Source organism: Schistocerca nitens, chromosome 2 (genome assembly GCF_023898315.1).
Source record: "Schistocerca nitens isolate TAMUIC-IGC-003100 chromosome 2, iqSchNite1.1, whole genome shotgun sequence".
Classification (NCBI taxonomy): Eukaryota; Metazoa; Arthropoda; class Insecta; order Orthoptera; family Acrididae; genus Schistocerca; species Schistocerca nitens.
This window is the reverse complement of record NC_064615.1, coordinates 1,039,958,494-1,039,976,986: the sequence shown is the minus strand read 5'-3', so window position 1 is coordinate 1,039,976,986 and position 18,493 is coordinate 1,039,958,494. Positions and strand designations below refer to the sequence as shown.

The following is an 18,493-nucleotide window of genomic DNA, read 5'->3' as shown; positions in this document are numbered from 1 at the left end:
GGCCACTTCGGCCGGCTCACTAACAACAAATTGCACTCGCCCATAGCATCACTGTGGCGTAGCAACAGACATATCAAGCGACGGCAGTTAAGCAATATATACAGTACTTCTACCAAACAACATACTGCCAAGTTGCGATACCTTTCTTAGTGAACCAAGCAGACTACAGTTCTACGGCAAAGCCAAACCCAACATTGTCAGCTGCAGAGCTGCTAGACAACGCTGCTACCATGATCAACGCCGACAAGCCACTGTGAACTTACTCGGCCGTACCTTAAGATTCGTTATCTCTACGCACTTCGAAAGCGCCACATGATAGCAGCGCGCAAAACACCTCTGAAGGATGGTCGGCGAAACGGGAAGTGTTTCAGTCGACGGTTACGGCGGGAATTCAGGAGTGCCGAAGAGACAAAAACCGGCTCAGGTAAAACAGAAAACATGGAAAGGCATATAATCAGAATGATCTTGGGACCAATACTTGACAATGGGAAATGGAAACTAATAAGTGGTAAAGGAAATACAGAAGGACAATTAAACACAGATAGGATTTGTTGGTTGGTTGGGTTGGGGAAGGAGACCAGACAGCGAGGTCATCGGTCTCATCGGATGAGGGAAGGATGGGGAAGGAAGTCGGCCGTGCCCTTTGAAAGGAACCATCCCGGCATTTGCCTGGAGCGATTTAGGGAAATCACGGAAAACCTAAATCAGGATGGCCGGACGCGGGATTGAACCGTCGTCCTCCCGAATGCGAGTCCAGTGTCTAACCACTGCGCCATAACACAGATAGGAAGAGACGAGTTGTATTCTATGGACATCTAAGAAAGCTAGGTAAAAAAAGGAGTAAAGAAACGGGTACTGAAAATTTTTCACAGACATCGAAAACCATCGATAGTGTGGATTGGAGAAATTAAAGCAGACCTCAGCTAAAGTACAGAGGAAGAAATAGATACAAGCGAAAAGTTAGAAGCAAAACTGAACAGTTTCAATGGCTTCTACGAGAAAATAATCAATAAGACAGGTTTCGACAGAAGACAGAAGCGAAAAGCTCAGGGAAAGAATGAAAAACTGCTGGAAAGAAATAAAGAAGATATAAATTATTTCGTACGTTCTTAATAGACTAAATGAACAAAACCAAAGAAATATTTATTTGAAAATGGCTAATCAGAATAAAGCAGCTATAGCTGAAGAGTTGCATCACGCTGCACATAAAATGCATCCAAGACGTGTGTCTATTACAAAAGCATTTCTCATTTAACTGTCGAGCACCTTAAGGCGGTTTTCAGAGTGTAAAAGTAGAATCTTGTGTTCCGTTAGTTTTGTGTAAACTTTCGAGCAGGTTATGGATTACATTCATTTGGTATCTCTTGTCCGAGTAACGTGACCTTATCTAGAATATTGTGAGGACGCAATGGAAATATTGTGAAAAGCATCAAGGAGCAGAAGATTAGTGTTTAACGTTCCGTCTACAAGGAGCTCATTAGAGATGGAGCAGAAACTCGGACTAGGGAAGGATGGCGAAAGAAATCGGCCAAGACCTTTCAAAGGATCCATTCCGTAATCTGCTGATTTAGGGAAATCACGGGAAACCTAAATCAGGATAGCCGGCCGTGGGTCAGAACATTCGTCCTCCAGAATGCGAGTCATGTGTGCTAACCACTGCGCCACATCGCTCCGTTGAAAAGCAACGACTTGACCGAAAATGTCCAGTAACATTAATGTGATCACCGCTTGCGTCCGATGTCATCGTGCAATAAACACTGACAAGTGGCAGCACTAGCAGTGGAGGATATATAATCCGTGTCGGACAACAAATGCGGAAAAGGAGCGATTTATCTAGATCCAGATGGGAATGATTATTGGCTTTTGTGCAATGATGGAAGCATTTAAGAAATTGCAAAGTCTGGAAATCGTTCGCATGCCGCCGTGGTTAAAGCATACCAAGGATTGGAAAATGGTGCCATCCATAACTGGTGTCGAGGCAAGTTTGCTGCATCACTAAGCATAGACGACAGAGGTGAACAACGGGAGAATAGATGTGCAACTGTTGAGCAACCGACAGTGAAGATCAACCGAGTGCCAACCACCCGCTGTCTCCTCAGTATCCGTTCAGCTAACATTGCTGCATATGATCTTCCGCAGCAGGTGCCTGATTCATTAACCCATGCTTACTGCTGTTCATAGGCGACTAAGGCCGGAATTTGCTTGCCACTTCCGCAAGTCCACTGGGTGGCGACAGATGGTCTTTTCAGGTGAATCACGCTTGATGTCTGTCGGCCAGATGGCCGTTGGGGTGAACGCCCATGCAATAATCACCACAAGGACGCAGCCCGGAGGAGGAAATGTTGTTCAAAAATGTTCAAATGTCTGTGAAATCTTATGGGACTTAACTGTTAAGGTAATCAGCCCCTAAGCTTATACACTACTTAACCTAAATTATCCCAAGGACAAACACACACACCCATGCCCTAGGAAGGATTCGAACCTCCGCTGGGACCAGCCACACAGTCCATGACTGCAGCGCCCTAGACCGCTCGGCTAAACCCGCGCGGCGGAAGCGTTGTGGTCAGGGGTATGTTATCGTGGCATTTTATGGTTGATCTCGTCATTCGGAAAGGCACACTCGATCAAAATAAATATGCATCTATCACTAAGGACCTCTACGCATGCAATTTGTTTCTTTCTCGGCACGATGGCATCTACCAACAGGACAATGCAGCGTACCACACAGCTCGCACCAGGATGTGTTTACCTACTGCCCTGACCACTAATCTCACCGGATTTAAAACTAATCGAGAATCTGTAGGACCACCTCATCGGACTGCTGGCACCATGAACACTCAACCCACAAACCTAGCGCAGCTGGCTGCGGCACTGGAGCCGACAGGGCCCCGCGTCCCTGTCTATATCTATATGAATACTCAGCAGTTCACAATTGAGTGTCTGGAAGGGGTTTCATAGAACCACTTTCAAGCTATTTCTCAACCGTTCCACTATCTAACAGTGCGCGGGATCAAAGAACAGTTAAATATTTCAGAGCGAACTCCGATTTCTCTAATTTTATAATGTAGGTGGCTGCTAACAAAATATTGTCATACTGTGAGGTACGTGGCTGCTAAAAAAAAAATTGTCACACTCTGAGGACAAAGTTTGTGATTGAAATTTCATGACAAGGTAACTTCCAGAACTTCATTGACTATCTTCCTGTTCGTCCGCGCTGTAAAAGCTCTGCCATGTGGAAGTGTAAATACTGATGGCCTGGAATACCGGTAGAAAAAGAGTAGCCACACGATGACAGCATTCACGGCGAAGAGTAGAGGCAACGATTAAAAACGACCTTGTATTATTTAATATTTTGGCCGCAATCTATGTGATCACATTAGAAAATTCCATGGTCGTATCCACAGTTTGTGAGCGACGTTAAGCATTAACGACTTTCGGAGTGCCGTAATGTAAGCCTTTCACAGATCCTGCAACTGCCTGTAACCTACTCCAACATAAATATGTCATGTAACGCCCAACCCGCATCAAAAATCCAATTATGTTCGAAATGCTTCTCCATCTGGCGCTCACAATCCTGTTACTAGCATTTCTGGGCAAAAACTGTGTATACCATACATTTGGGCGAAACCGATGATGACGAGTAGGCACGATCCCGTTGTGAGATGTGACCCGAGCAAACGAGCAGTGGATAAAAGCTCGGAAAGTCGCTAGGAGAAGCGTCTGCCGTCAATAAAACGAGAAGAAGGAAATCTGACCTGCCACGTGTACGTCGGCTAAACATAACTGTGATGTCCTCAATGTTGCAACATCTAGAAGTGATCGACGAATAGCAGTCAAGCCCCTCAGTGCTCAACTTGAGACATCTCGGTGGGTAGAGCTGACACGCTTGTCCACCATTTAGCGTATGGAAACGTTTATGCTCGCTGGGTTCCTGGAAGCACAACTGAAGAGCCTGAGAGAAAAGATGGAACGTTAGTGCCGGATTAAAATGGCTCTGAGCACTATGGGACTCAACATCTTAGGTCATAAGTCCCCTAGAACTTAGAACTACTTAAACCTAACTAACCTAAGGACATCACACACAGCCATGCCCGAGGCAGGATTCGAACCTGCGACCGTAGCAGTCCCGCGGTTCCGGACGGCAGCGCCAGAACCGCACGGCCACCGCGGCCGGCAGTGCCGGATTGATTACTCGTTATGAGACTAATGGTGATGATTTATTGTCAAACATTCTAGCAGGCTATTAAACAAACATTCAGCACTTTGGGCCCAAAACAGAATGACAGTCCATGGAGTGGCATCACACAATATCTCCTTTGAAGAAGAAGTTCAAAGTAGTATCCTCAGCTGATAGAGTCATGGCTACGTACTTCTGGGGTCCTGAAGGGGTTATTTTGATCGACTTCCCTCCTCACGGTCAAACGATGAAGTCTGAAGTCAGTTGTGACCTGAGCTGTGCATGTCTCGTGTTCATGCCATTTACTGTTTGTCTTCTTTTCTTACGGTACTGCCGTTCGTTTTCTTATTCCATTTATTGGCGTCACTAACTTCCTCCCATACCTGCCTGTGAGTGGCAGCAGCAGCGCTTATCGATAAGTGACTGTTGTACCATCTCTGGAGCGACCGATAGTATATCCGGGTCGTCGTGTACCTGAGGCAGTTGGAGATGGACCAGCAGTGCAGTTGGGGCACGGAACAGCAGTCGGGGAGGAAGCAGCGTCGGGCACCGAGCTCCAGTGTGGTACAGACAACCAGTACTTGCCGACTGCTGTCGACACACATGTACTGTCCGGCTGAAGAAGACTGGAGCGGCAACGACCGTTGGTTGGTCGTCTGGTAGGTCATCTCATCGGCCGACGTGTATTGATCTTTTGACCATTTCCGGGTGTTGGGAGTCGGTCGGTTGGGGCAGAGCAGCGAGGAAGTCTCTGTGGCTCGTCGTCAACCCGGAACCGCTGGCGGCGTGCAATCGCGGTCGGAGTTGTGAGACGCTTCTTGCCAGGGTTACGAAGCTCGTCACCCACCACTCCTGGACACTAAAGTTGCGTGGTAACTTAATCTACTGTCAAGCATCACCTGCTATCAATTCTCTTCGTTTGATCCTGGTTGTTGCTATCTGGAAGATTCCCGCTAGCAACAACGTTTGTGCACTGAAGTCGGCAAGAATTGCAGCCGTCTTCCTGTGTCGTGTTTAACTTAATTTAATTCATTCCTTCATTAATGAAGCGTACCAGCGGTATCTTTGGCCTTGTGACCGTCGACATTCCGGTGACCTGCCCTGGTCGTTGACTTAGTTTTCGGCAGTGCATTTTCCTCGTCATGTTGATGGTGTCCAGCATGGTGTGTAGTTCGACAGCTGAGGTATTGTTGGTAGTTTTGGGCGTTTATTCTGACTTGGCTGGATTGGGCACCAGTATCTAGAACGTTGTGCTATTGACATTTTGTTGTCGCTTTGCTGGTCAGGTGGAGCAGAACTGATCACATTGGTTGGTTCGTCGGCTGGCTTTCGGATGGGTTGCCTTCCGATTAACAGGCTGTCTCACCTAAACGTGCTTTAGTGTTACCTTCCCAGGCCGATCCTTGAATCCTTCTGAGCGCCACTCCTTGTGTTTTACGTAGTGATTTCCTTTTTAGACTTAAGTACTCTGTGTGGCCTTCAGCCGAGTTTTATCTTATTAAAATTGCAAGGCTTTTCTTCTTAGGCCTTAAGCCGTAAAAAAAATTGTTTCTTGTTTGGTATGTGGCCTTCTGCCGTGTTTCAGCCTTTCAGAATTAAAATTGAAAGTTCCTTGTGTCTAGGCCTTATGCCATAAATTTGTTTCAAGTTGGTATGCGGCTTTCAGCCGAGTTTTCAGCCATTTCAAATCAAAATTTGAAAAATTTTGTCTAGGCCTTAAGCCATAAGAAATATTTTCTAGTTTGTATGTGGCCTCCAGCTGAGTTTTCCAGCTTAAATTGAAGATTGGATATTTCTTTGCCTGGGATTTAAGCCGTGAGATTGTTTGGGTTTCGGATGTGGCCTTCATCCGAGTTTTATGTAAGCATTTTAGGATAAAGTCTTTAGCCTATTCTAGTTGAAATTTAGGAGCTCTTACCTTTAGGCCTTAAGCCGTAAAATTGTTTTCTGCATGTTGTGTGGCCTTCAGCCGAGTTTTAATCTCTCTCAAATTAAAATTCCAAATACTTGTCTTGCCTCTTAAGTCATAAGATTCTGATTCTTTAGTATGAGGCCTTCAGCCGAGTTTTACACGAAATATTTCAAGATAAGGCCTTCACCCTTTTAAAATTGAAAGCTCTTCTTTCTAGGCCTTGAGCCGTTAAATCGTTTTGGTGATATGCGGCCTTCAGCCGAGTTCTCAGCCTATTTAGATTAAACATTGAAAATATTAGTCTTGGCTTAAGCCATAACACTGTTCTTGATTAATGCGTGGCCTTCATGCGACTCCTAAGGAAAAATTTAAGCTAAGGCTTTCAGCCTCTTTATATTGAAGATAAAATTGTTTTTTCTGACGAAGTGAAACCTCCAGAAGAACTCCTGTACCTCAATTGCTTGCTTCGGTCTTCTGCCTTGGATTTTCGATGTGGCCTTCAGCCGATCTAAAATCAAAGTTGGTCTTTCGTTAAAACCTTGAGAGGTTTCTATTCCTGCTTGCTTGATTGTGTGTTTTAACAAATAAAGTTTATATTTATAGTGCAACTGACAGTAACTTATTTTGGCCCCTTCCACAAATATAACCTCATCTGCTCTGTCCTGCTAGTCCAGGGATTTTATGACCCTCTTAGGAATTGAAGAAACGTTAAGCGTGTTCGTGGCCACCAAAATCAATTCTGATTTCAAAAACTGATGCAGCAATGTAAAATTAAATGTTACTCATGACATTCCATTACGAAAGCTTGAATAACCAAACGTTTCAATAGGACTACTAAAAAATACGATGTACTTAAATTCTCAGCACTAGAGTGCTGCTATATATGAGTTAACCTGATACAAAAATTAGCGCAGTAGTTGAACTGGAACAAATAAGAAACAATACAAATGTGATCAGTGGATATGAATGATAATACTTTTATTGACTGTCTACAATAAAAATTAAACAACCGAGTTTCATCCATATAAATTTAAAGTTGTGGTTGATGTTAGAATTATGAAATAGAGATTAGCTCTTGAAAAGAGGTGTACACCAAATAGAGCTGAAATGAAATTTTCAAAACTTTTAAAGTGCTAAAATAAAACAAGGAACACATTTTCTTCTTTATAAGCAGTGCCTGGTAGTCGTTTCCTTCTGTTTAATAGAATTAGAAAGAAAAAAATTACGGGTGTTGTAGAAAGGGTCATGAACCGTAAATAATAAAATTCCTTGTTAAATAGTTATGTTTCGATCATTTGCATAACTCTAGAACTGCTACTACTAAGTGCTTCTACTAATAACATACACTCGAAACTGCCTTACAGAAATAAATGATAGTCAAAGCGCTGCAATAGGAAATCGAAAGATAGAGAGAAAGAGAAAATGAGAGAGCGAGAGAGAGAGAGAGAGAGAGAGGGAGAAATACGGGAAAGGCGGGGGGGGGGGGGGAGGGAAGGAGAAGAGATACTCTCTGCAAGATAACGAGACCTTCACTTGTCATGGCTTCAGGAGTGGTAAAACACGTTATTTGATGCAAGAACGCATCATGTCTGCTGACGTACACATACACACACTCACACACGCATACACACACAAAAAGTATTTCTGTTCATTTAAAAAAGATTATACACAGTCCTTGTAAGCATAAAAAATTGTAATAAACGATCACCATAAAACCGAAAATAACAGACACACGTCATGTGTATCGTCCACTTGTCACACGTTATGTCTTTCATAAAAATAAATTAAATATTTCCTTCAGTATAATCACCGCAGCGCATCGTGACTACTACAGAAGATCTTAGCGTCTACTTCAACTAAATAGTGCTACTAGCAAAAGTAGGGGATAGTCAAATAACCGATCAATCAATCAACAGACATTCAAACAATCGATATCGACTAAATTTCTTCATTCAGTCTCAATCGCAGGACTCTTATATCCGAATCCATGATTAACGATGGGCAGAAATGATCCTTGCTTGCTGGCCGGGGTGGCCGAGCTGTTCTAGGCGCTACAGTCTGGAACCGCGCGATCGCTAAGGTCACAGTTCGAATCCTGCCGCGGGCATGGATGTGCGTACTGTCCTTAGGTTAGTTAGGTTTAAGTAGTTCTAAGTTCTAGGGGACTGATGACCTCAGAAGTTAAGTCCCATAGGGCTCAGAGCCATTTGAACCATTTGATCCTTGCTTCTTACTAGGATAAATTATTTTTGTATTCGACATGTCTGTCGGTGATAGTGTCGAATAATAACAAAATATATGAAGGTATTTAAATAAATAAGAGAAAAGAAATTAACCTTAGAAATTTAGGTTGATGTCAACAATTTTACATAACACCCGCGTCTTGGAAATTAAATATGTTGCAACCTGTGTTGTGAAAAACGTATTCGCCGAAACACAGCAATCAGCCATTTGAACTTCAAACGAACACGTTATACAATAATTCACACTGCAAGTTGAAAGCAGCTCATCGGTTAATGTCAGCTACCATATTTGTGCCTGTTTATTATTAAACTATTGATGGTAGAGTGTGAGCAGTTTTTTTTTTTATTTATCTCCACAATATAACAGTTTCGAACAAGACGATCAAATACATCTTGGGAATAACTGTCTGTGCCATGCACCGTTATTCTCAATAAAGTTCTGCTGATGAACATAGCATACTGGTCAAGACAACAAACGTTTTATGTAGGAACAATCAGTGCAGTTCAAACACTGTGGGGATGTACATGGCTAACAAAATATTAGCAGCGGTGATAAATTACACTGACAGAATCGGAACTGCATAAGTATTTTCTGTTACCCTTGACAGTGCTATTAATAAATTCGTTGGTAGAAACATCATTACCCAGTGTCACATAAATGTAAAAAAACGTATGATGAACTTCGACTATTAGTCATTGTTACACCTCGGAGTAATTGACCACAGCATTCCGTTTATGACCATGAACAGTCGTTGTGATGCCTACTAGGTAATTTTTAATCACATTACTAAGGAGTACTGTGATGTACCAAGTATTCTCAAAATTTAGCTTTTCACATTATTAACTGACAATCATTCTAAATGAGCTGTTAAAATCCACCAGCTCAGTACGGTTACAACATGATACGTACGTTGAAAGAGATCCGAAATAGGTCTGTTTCAGCGAACAAAGCCCCCGTTGTAAGATACATCTGTTTTTGATGATTTGTTTGCAACTATTAATTAAAATTGAGGCGGGATTCCAGAGAAAATTGAAAACATCAGTCGCCTTTATTGACCTCTCAGCAGCTTACGACACTGTGTGGAGAGAAGGCATCATGTACAAAATTCTTCGAGTAATTCCTTGCAAATCTATAGCACGCTTAATAGACAGCATGCTCAATGATAGGGTGTTCCAAATAAGTATGGACACTGACTACAGCTCCATCAAAAAACTAAAGAATGGCTTACCACAAGGATAAGTGCTTGCACCACTGCTGTTTAGCCTCTATATTGCAGACCTGCCGGAAACACAATCTAGAAAGTTCGGGTATGCTGACGATTGGGCCCTCGCTACAAGATGTAGCACAACTGAAGCATCTGAGAATATCCTAACGAAAGTCCTGAAGATAATGGGTGAATATTTCCGTAAGTGGACACTTCAACCAAATGCTTCCAAAACAGAGGTTAGTTGCTTCCATCTCAACAACAAACTCGCTGGAAAGGAACTCAACTTTCGATTTCAAAACACCGTTGGCTCTGAGCACTATGGGACTTAACTTCTAAGGTCATCAGTCCCCTAAAACTTAGAACTACTTAAACCTAACTAACCTAAGGACATCACACACATCCATGCCCGAGGCAGGATTCGAACCTGCGACCGTAGCGGTCGCGCGGTTCCAGACTGTAGCGCCTTTAACCGCTTGGCCACCCCGGCCGGCAAAACACCGTTCTCAGGCATAATAAAACTCCGAAGTACTTGGGCATGACGCTGGACAGAACACTATCTTTTAAAGAGCACCTAACAAAGACTGCCGAAAAATTAAAGACAAGAAACAACATTATTCAAAAACTCTGTTGTACTACCTGGGGAGCAGCGGCCTCCACTCTCCTCACCTCTGCTTTAGCAATTGTACTCTCGGCTGTGCTCAGATTTGGCTAAACAGCCCACTTGTAAAACAGGTGGATGTCCAGTTGCATAACTCTCTAAGTATGATTTCTGGAGTAATTAAACCCACTCCAACGCAATGGCTCCCAATATTAAGCCACATCCCGCCGCCACACCTGCGACGTACTGACGCCCATGTATGTGAATACAAAAACATCATGGGAAATCGAAGCCTGCCAATCCATCAAGACACTGAGGCTGCAAACACTAATAGGCTTCGATCTAGGAACCCGCCAACAAGAACAGCAAGGAACTGTGTACAAGAAGGTTTCAGTATCACAAACGCATGGTCTGAAAAATGGAACGCATGGCAAAATCATAACATGCCTTGCGTCACACAGAAGTCACATGGTTTTGACCTACTACTCAAAACGTGGTCCACTGTAAATAGGATTAGAATTCGTCATGGCAGATGTGCCTACTCCCTGTATAAATAGGGTAAAATACTAACCCCTCAGTGTGACTGCGGAGAAAGACCATCAGCCACATTGTTGAAGAGTGTTCCAGAAGTGCCTATAATGGGAGCCCCGACGACTTCCTGCTCGCAACTCGGAGTCGATAGATTATAATAATAGACTTGATGTTTGTTTGTAATCCGTAAACTTTGTTGTATTAGTAATGTCGGTTTGCAATTCTTAACGTTTCTTATATTAGTGATTTGTCTGTTTGTTTTTAATGTGTCTGTATTGCCATACGATAAATAAATAAATTAAAATAACTAACACGCAAGATCATTTCTCTGGACCTAACAACATTCACTCCGATTTGCTTTATCACCTGTTAGAAGTATTGTTTCGAATTATTTTGGCACTTTTATGAAAGTGTGAAGTGTTATTGTGACACATTGCATATACAAATATTTTTAACCGCGTAGATACAAGCCTTGTATTTGTACTCAACATTCTCTTGCAATTACGGCTTCGTGTGCTTGGGGAGGACGCCATAGTCAGTGTTACTGTGCCTTGGAGCCAAGGCCTCTCCTTCAGCAGCGGTGTAACCTTTACACAAGAGCTGCGACCCGCGAGATCGAGAACAGTTAAGCCACGTAGTATGGGGTAAGACGAGCTTGTGCGCGTCAGAGTGTAACTCCTGCGTCCGGAATGGGCAGACAACACGCCGGCGGATTTTCGCAATTTCAGTATAAAAGAGGCACCGTCCACTCCACGTTCATCAGTGAGGTCCATCTTTCTACTGGATTACTGCTACTGTGCGACTATGAAGACTCCGGTACGTACTGCGGCATCTGAGTAGGGACGTGAAGTGGTATTCTCTGCCTAAGTTGTACATTCGTGATTAACATTTTTTTTTCCGAGGAATGTAGGCAAGGCTGTGAAAACTGTTGAAGAAGCAACACTGACGTAGAAGTTTTTCACTGTTCTGAAGACATTAACATTTGCCTGTTATTGGCATGCTTGTGGAGTTGACTGCCATACACTATCGAAAGAGCCGGCCGGGGTGGCTGAGCGGTTCTAGGCGCTACGGTCGCAGGTTCGAATCCTGCCCCGGGCATGGATGTGTGTGATGTCCTTAGGTTAGTTAGGTTTAACTAGTTCTAAGTTCTAGGGGACTGATGACCTCAGAAGTTAAGTCCCATAGTGCTCAGAGCCGTTTGAACCATTTTGAACTATCGAAAGATGCGTGACGGAGATGACATAGCACATCAAAAACATTTACTACCGTATTCATATGAGGGGTTGCTCGCCAGAAAAATGACGTTAGATTCCTTTTGCAAAAAATTCGGTTTCTTCAAATTTTTTTCTCTTGGTTGTTACCCAGTGTTTGGGATGGGGAAAGGTAATACGTTTCCTGAGTCGTACCGGAACTTGGTCTCTTGGAGTCTTGAAAAGTAAGGTACTATGTCATTCTTACAAGCTGTCCCATTAGCGTTTGTAGAGTTCTACGACGCTCTCGTGCTAATCAGCTATATTACGATCAGTTTAAGTAAATTTCCGATCTGCTCTCTCTCTTCCATTAATACAATTCGGTGAGTTTCGCAGGCCCACGAACGGTGAGAATAGTCCTTATGAGGGAATTGTAAGCTATATATTTTCTGGATGAATTACGCATCGTTAAGATGTCTCCGATGGTGTCTGCTACCGCCGAGATCGATACTCAGCACAATACTCAGCAATAGTTCCACCGTGGGGGTTTGTACGGGATCTCTGCCGTTCGTCGATTACGTTTTCTTAGGGTTTTTCTTGTAAATCGCCGTTGTGAATTTGGCTACGCCAGATGAGGATTTATACGTTGGTTCGAGCTGTATTCGTGTCCAAAGTATACGCCTAGATACTCTATAGCTGTTCGTGATTCTACTGGCTCATCGTAGTTCGTCTGGGAAACATCATACAAGATATCATTACATTCTTGTACAGCTACGTTCGCTTCAGCCAGATCCCAGGGAGGGGTTCCAAATTGAGAGAGTTTTTATCTCCTTACGTTTTTCTTCCTGCCAAAGTGGGAGGGTGGGTTGTATCAAAATTCAGCTCATTGCAGAGCTCAGATCTTTTCAGGAACAGGACAGAACCTGCTCCAAGTTGAAAATATTTGTGACTAAATACCTAATTAACAACTACAAGTTCTTCTGATGGGGCAGCAGCACCTGTACAAGTCCATTTTGTAGCCGATTGTGTACACAGCAAAAGACTGTGGATTTAGCAACTGTTCTGCGGTTTCTTCATTTTTCAAAATTAACAAATGAGGAAATACCTGGCCAGAAAAGTAGAATTTGAACAACTTATAATTTATGGCTATGACAACACAGTCCCTACAATCCTTGTGTGTGTGTAAATAATACATTTCATTCCCTGATTCAGACAGTAGGAATTGCTGTTTGTCATCCGATCCATTGTTAAATTCTAGTTAAAAGAGGATTTGGGAGGAAATTTGAAGTTCAGCATTTTCCTTTAAGTTGTGGAAACCATCCGAAAACTTCTGTCAAACGTAGTGGAACTATTTGTTAACTGAAAATGCCTGGCAGGTTAAAAGTGTATGCCAGATTAGAACTCGAATCTAGGACCTTTGCCTTACCCTAGGTCTAGCGTTTTAGGAATCACAGCACGACTTACAACCTGTCTACCCATCTCCCTTCGCTAGTAGATATACGTCTACCTTCCAAACATCACTAAGATACCTTGCATACCTTCCTGGACTAGCAGTTGTGAAAGAAAGTTGCCGGTTGCTTGTATAACGGCTTCCAGGGCAACAAAACTTGATTTTCAAAATTTCATAATATTTTTGACCGAACTGAACAATTAAAAGTGCTGTAGAAAGTTACTCATTAAGAAGTACAATCTTATGTCGAACTTTAAACCTAGTACTGCAAATATAACAGGTAGGAACTGTGTATATGTGTTCAGACAGAGTAATTAATGGGGCGCAAATAGCCAAATTATATTTATCCAGTATTTGAGAATGAGAGCAGTTTGTAACTTCCAACAAACATTAAACATGATTTTAAACCTTTACGAACTTTATCCATAATTTTAAGAACAGTCTATCCCAGACACTCCCCCACCCCCACCGCCCTCCGCCATTCTTTCGCCCCCACGTAAAATGGTGTAAGGAAAAAATTTCTTGCTCACTACATTTTCGCCGACGGAGTAAAACTTCAGTATCTGGCATGACATTATAATTTATAACTTATTTACAAAGATGATGGGCCGGCAAGCAATGCCCACATCCTTGTGGAACACGAACAAAAACAGAACGAATCTTGGTACTGCATCGGGGTATGGGCTAATCTGAGTCTTGGTGGCAGTTTGAAATCGTATGACGGTCCTGAATCTAAATCCGAGACCTTGCCTTTCAAGGGGCAAGTGCTCTACCAACTGAGCTACCTAAGAAGCTTCAGGACCCAGCCTTACCTCTTTACTTCTGCCAGCACCCCTTCTACCTTTTGAAATTGTCTATGCGATGGCGTGTCTTAGAGAATACTGTCAAGATCTACTGTGCATATTTGTATTTTCTTTTTTTTTAGGATGAAATATGTTTTTAAATTTCTGCATTTGGGACGCCACGACACTTCTCAGGGGAATACTATGTTTAAATACGAATAGAATCAACAGTGAATCATGGCCCCAAGCGCATATCATAAGGATTTAGTAATTATTTTCTTACGCATGGTCTTCCTTTATATATCTTCTTGGTCTTGGGAACTGTATCAGGAGCTGCAGGAGCTACACACCATGACATTGACTTCTTTATTATGTAGGTAATTATACTGCTTTGAAGTACGCAAACGCTTTCTGTACCTGTCAGTAAATATCCAATGATAATCATGTCCCAATTCTGTTTCTAATGACTTCTTCAATCTAAAATCATACACATTTAGCTTCTCTAAACTCATGTAAATTGGCCGCAAATAAAAACCGGAGATCTGCTTTCTTCAGGGCTCTGCAGTTTTTTCAATTTTCGTGAAGAATCAGAGCATAGATGCATATCACGCTATCGCTGTTCGTGTAACCCGTGTTAATCGTAAGAGAGGTGTTGATGAGTCGGCGTAAAAATTATAGCAAGCAATCACAAAATATGTTCCTCTATTCGTTAGTTGGATAGTTCTTTAGAGCCCTGCATCTGTCGTTTGACAGGCTACAAAAATCCGTAGCCCAGGTTTCCTCACCACGTTTGGGACTACCTTGCAGTTTCTAGTGCATCTTCACGTGAGAAATTGTTAAATTTAGGACAGACATGCAGTACCACCGTGTTTCTGTCTGGGGAAGAGACAAAGATCGCAAAAGAGTAAGGACTGCTTTCCTTCAAAGTGAAAAATTGTCGGGTGCTAAACCTTTACGCATTAGACTGTTTCGCTACAGTGCGTTACGTGTTCAGCACGTAAAGTCACGTCTTCTCTAAATAAACATCGTTGGAATTTCGATGCATTACGTTTTCATAAAATATTGCTCTTGGCAGTTCTGATTCGTGATTAATTAATGATTACTTGTTTATATCGATGTATCGTATCCATTAGGTAGAATAATGTCCCTTATAATTTCTTTCCATATCTTACAGTTCATATCCGTTGTTTTTAGAACTTATTGGAACTTCACTGCGTATTTTAAACGTTTTCCGGTCTTCTAGGCATCGTTTGTCTACGAAAGCTTCATATTATTTGTCGCACGGATGCAGACATATACCAATAAACTCCTATAAAAAAACCGAGAGAGTTAGGTTGTAAGAGATACCAGATGTAACGAGGTAACAATTACAAAGGATACTCGTAGGTACAAAGACAGCATAAAGAAATTGATAATCGGCAGTAAAACGGCCGGTGGTTTATTTAATTGTAATACCGATTCACACTGTGGATAAATACTGTCGAAGCTACAGAATGCAAACCGTATTGTACTGAATAGAAGGGCAGATGAACTTGAGTTTCTCGTGAGATGCTAAATGCTTTTACTGACACACATTTATGGCGACAGTGCTTCAAACCATCTTCTGGCCAACCAAATCTATATTTTCTATGGTTTTGCTCGCTCGCTCGAGGCCAACGACGGGTGTAAAAGACACGGCGGAATTCCTTCCACAATCGGAAAAAATTCTCAATCTCTACAGCTCTCACCATCGACTGAATACACAACCCTGGTCTTCCTTCTTTTAAGATTACCACACAATACACTGCTATTAAGTCCGTCTCTCTCTCATACGAGATCAGAGTCGACAGTGAGATCTACTTCATCCTTTTATTGTGGCGCACCTAGTTGCGTCTGTTAGCGAATGATTCTTGTCAGTGTTCGCAGTTGACGGTCTCCCGCTGTAGCGTTTGCTTTTTTGGTTGTATGTCTACATCCTACATCCACCTTTACACTAGCGTCACTGAGAAATTGTGGACACAGAACACAGATATTCTATAAAGTGATATTGCGTGCAGTGGAAGTGTATTTCGCAGAAGCAGCCAATGACATTTCAAGGACAATGACACTTGTTGTCCCCATTAGCCCTAATTATTCTCAGTTGAAGTTATGAATGTATAGTCGTTCGAAATACATAGTGTAACGATCAAAAAATGTGGCTGATTATTTAGGTGCAATACCGCGTTACTAGGGGAAGGGGCTAGCCACTCGTGTTTGTAAATGTAACTGTGTAGGCTTCCAAGGCCAGAGTCAACAGTACCCGTGGTCCAGCAGACCAAGAGTAAGGTCACTGTAGCTGTTGACGAAACATTGGTTTTATTGATAGTGATTTACAATATTGTGTGATACCATAGCAGATAACTTACTTGTGAACGAACCCCTTTGTCTGACCGAATTTCATGTTACAAGGAAACTGTTACTGGAATTTAACCTACAGAGGTGATGATATGTTAATACATGTATTCATTTACAGGTGTGTGCTGTACTTCTTTCATTGTTCGTCCTGGTGAGAGCAGAAGACGCAGAATCGAAAACAGAAGGAAGGGACAGCAAGACGCAGAAGCGAGGATTATTAGGCCTAGGTTTTGGGGGATATGATACTGGTTATATTGGACATGGCGGATACTACGGATCAGGCTATGGTGGATATGGCGGCTACGGAGGATACGGCGGGTATGACGGATACAACGCCTATGGAGGATACTCAGGCTTCCCCAGTAGCTACGGCGTGAAGACGGTGACCATCACGAAGCCTGTCCCAGTGCCTTACCCGGTGACCGTGGAGAGGAAGGTGCCAGTGGCTGTCAAGGTTCCAGTCACGGTGCCCGTGGTGAGGCCGTACCCTGTCAAGGTACCCCAGCCATACCCTGTGCCCGTACCCAAGCCAGTACCTTACCCAGTTTCCGTGCCAAAGGCAGTGCCCGTGCCAATCCCGCAGCCCGTAGTGGTCAAGCAGCCAGTCCCAGTTGTCGTCAAGAGCACGGGCTTTGGAGGACTCTACGGTGGCTTTGGACACTCTGGATATGGCACCAGCTACGGTAGCTATCTAGGACACTCGGGGTATGGCAGCCTTGACTACTTTGGTACCAGTGGCTTCGGTCACCACTGATGTACTGGAAAACATAAGAGTTTAACACACAGTTTCTATAAATGCTCACATCTAAGCGTGTGTCACACCATCTGCAACACCAGCTTATCAACTAATTACTACTCTTGTACTGTCTGCAACCATGAAGTGCATTACTACTAAAACAAGAAAGCCAACTGTCAGTGTACAGATTGTTGTTTGCTGATAATATTAATCCACTGTGAAGTGAAACATTTGTATTAAATTTAGTGTAATCATATAAATAGAGTAAGGATATGTGCTGTAAATTACTAAATAAACTGATACAATGAATATACATACGTTTATACTAAAATGATATCCTATTTGAATTACAATACATGCCACTGTTTTTCATTCTCCCAATTATATTATAAGAATAACTCTTCCTTTCAATCTTCGGATAAATTATACTTCTTAATTCACTTTTTTCTTGACCCATTAATGTAATAGCCGGCCGGGGTGGCCGTGCGGTTCTAGGCGCTACAGTCTGGAGCCGAGCCACCGCTACAGTCGCAGGTTCGAATCCTGCCTCGGGAATGGATGTCTGTGATGTCCTTAGGTTAGTTTGGTTTAATTAGTTCTAATTTATGGGCGACTGATGACCTCAGAAGTTAAGTCACATAGTGCTCAGAGACATTTGAACCATTTGAACCATTAATGTAATACGTCATTTTTAGTGGGAAGTTAATTTTTTTATTGCTTGAAAATCTTTCAAAGTTCGGTTCAAACTCATTTCTACTAAAGTGTGGGCTACATTGCGTATAATTCTGAACCTAGTAAATGTTTTTAAAATTTCTTACAAAAAATACAGTTATAATTGTAACGTTCTTTACAAAATTTGTTTTTAATACAATGAATCAATGCCTGAACTGAAAAATGGTTACACAACTGGAGTTTTCGTGTAGCTTGTAAGTGCAAGTGGTGTACTTACTCTGTGTTATTGTCAGCAAAACCTTATAAGAACTGATTGGGCAATGCAACTCCCAGTACCAATAAAGAAAAATAATCGCTGCAAAATACATTCAGGCCTTCAGGCACTGAATCCTCTGGCCCTGTTAAAAACTGGTAACTATGGTCCCTGTGCACATAGCAAATAAATTAAATTGTCTTAGCTGTAAAGCAGCAACGGTAAAACGAGATATATTCTGGTCTCTCATATAAAAATATAAATATGCTAAATACAGGCTCAGCAGTGCGCAATACTCACAGTAATACTTTGGAATTTTCTTTTGGATGATAAATGAAAACATTTTTTAAAGAATCCAACTTTGAAAA

General features: G+C 42.4%; 1 protein-coding gene across 1 annotated transcript; it reads left to right on the top strand.

The window, feature by feature from the left end:
* The first annotated feature begins 11,429 nt into the window (after positions 1-11,429).
* Positions 11,430-17,492, top strand: LOC126237385 (cuticle protein 64-like). The gene is made up of 2 exons (XM_049947467.1): positions 11,430-11,485; positions 16,583-17,492. The coding sequence occupies exons 1-2, from the start codon at positions 11,474-11,476 to the stop codon at positions 17,216-17,218; spliced, it is 648 nt and encodes a 215-aa protein (XP_049803424.1). The 5' UTR covers positions 11,430-11,473; the 3' UTR covers positions 17,219-17,492.
* The last annotated feature ends 1,001 nt before the right edge of the window (positions 17,493-18,493 follow it).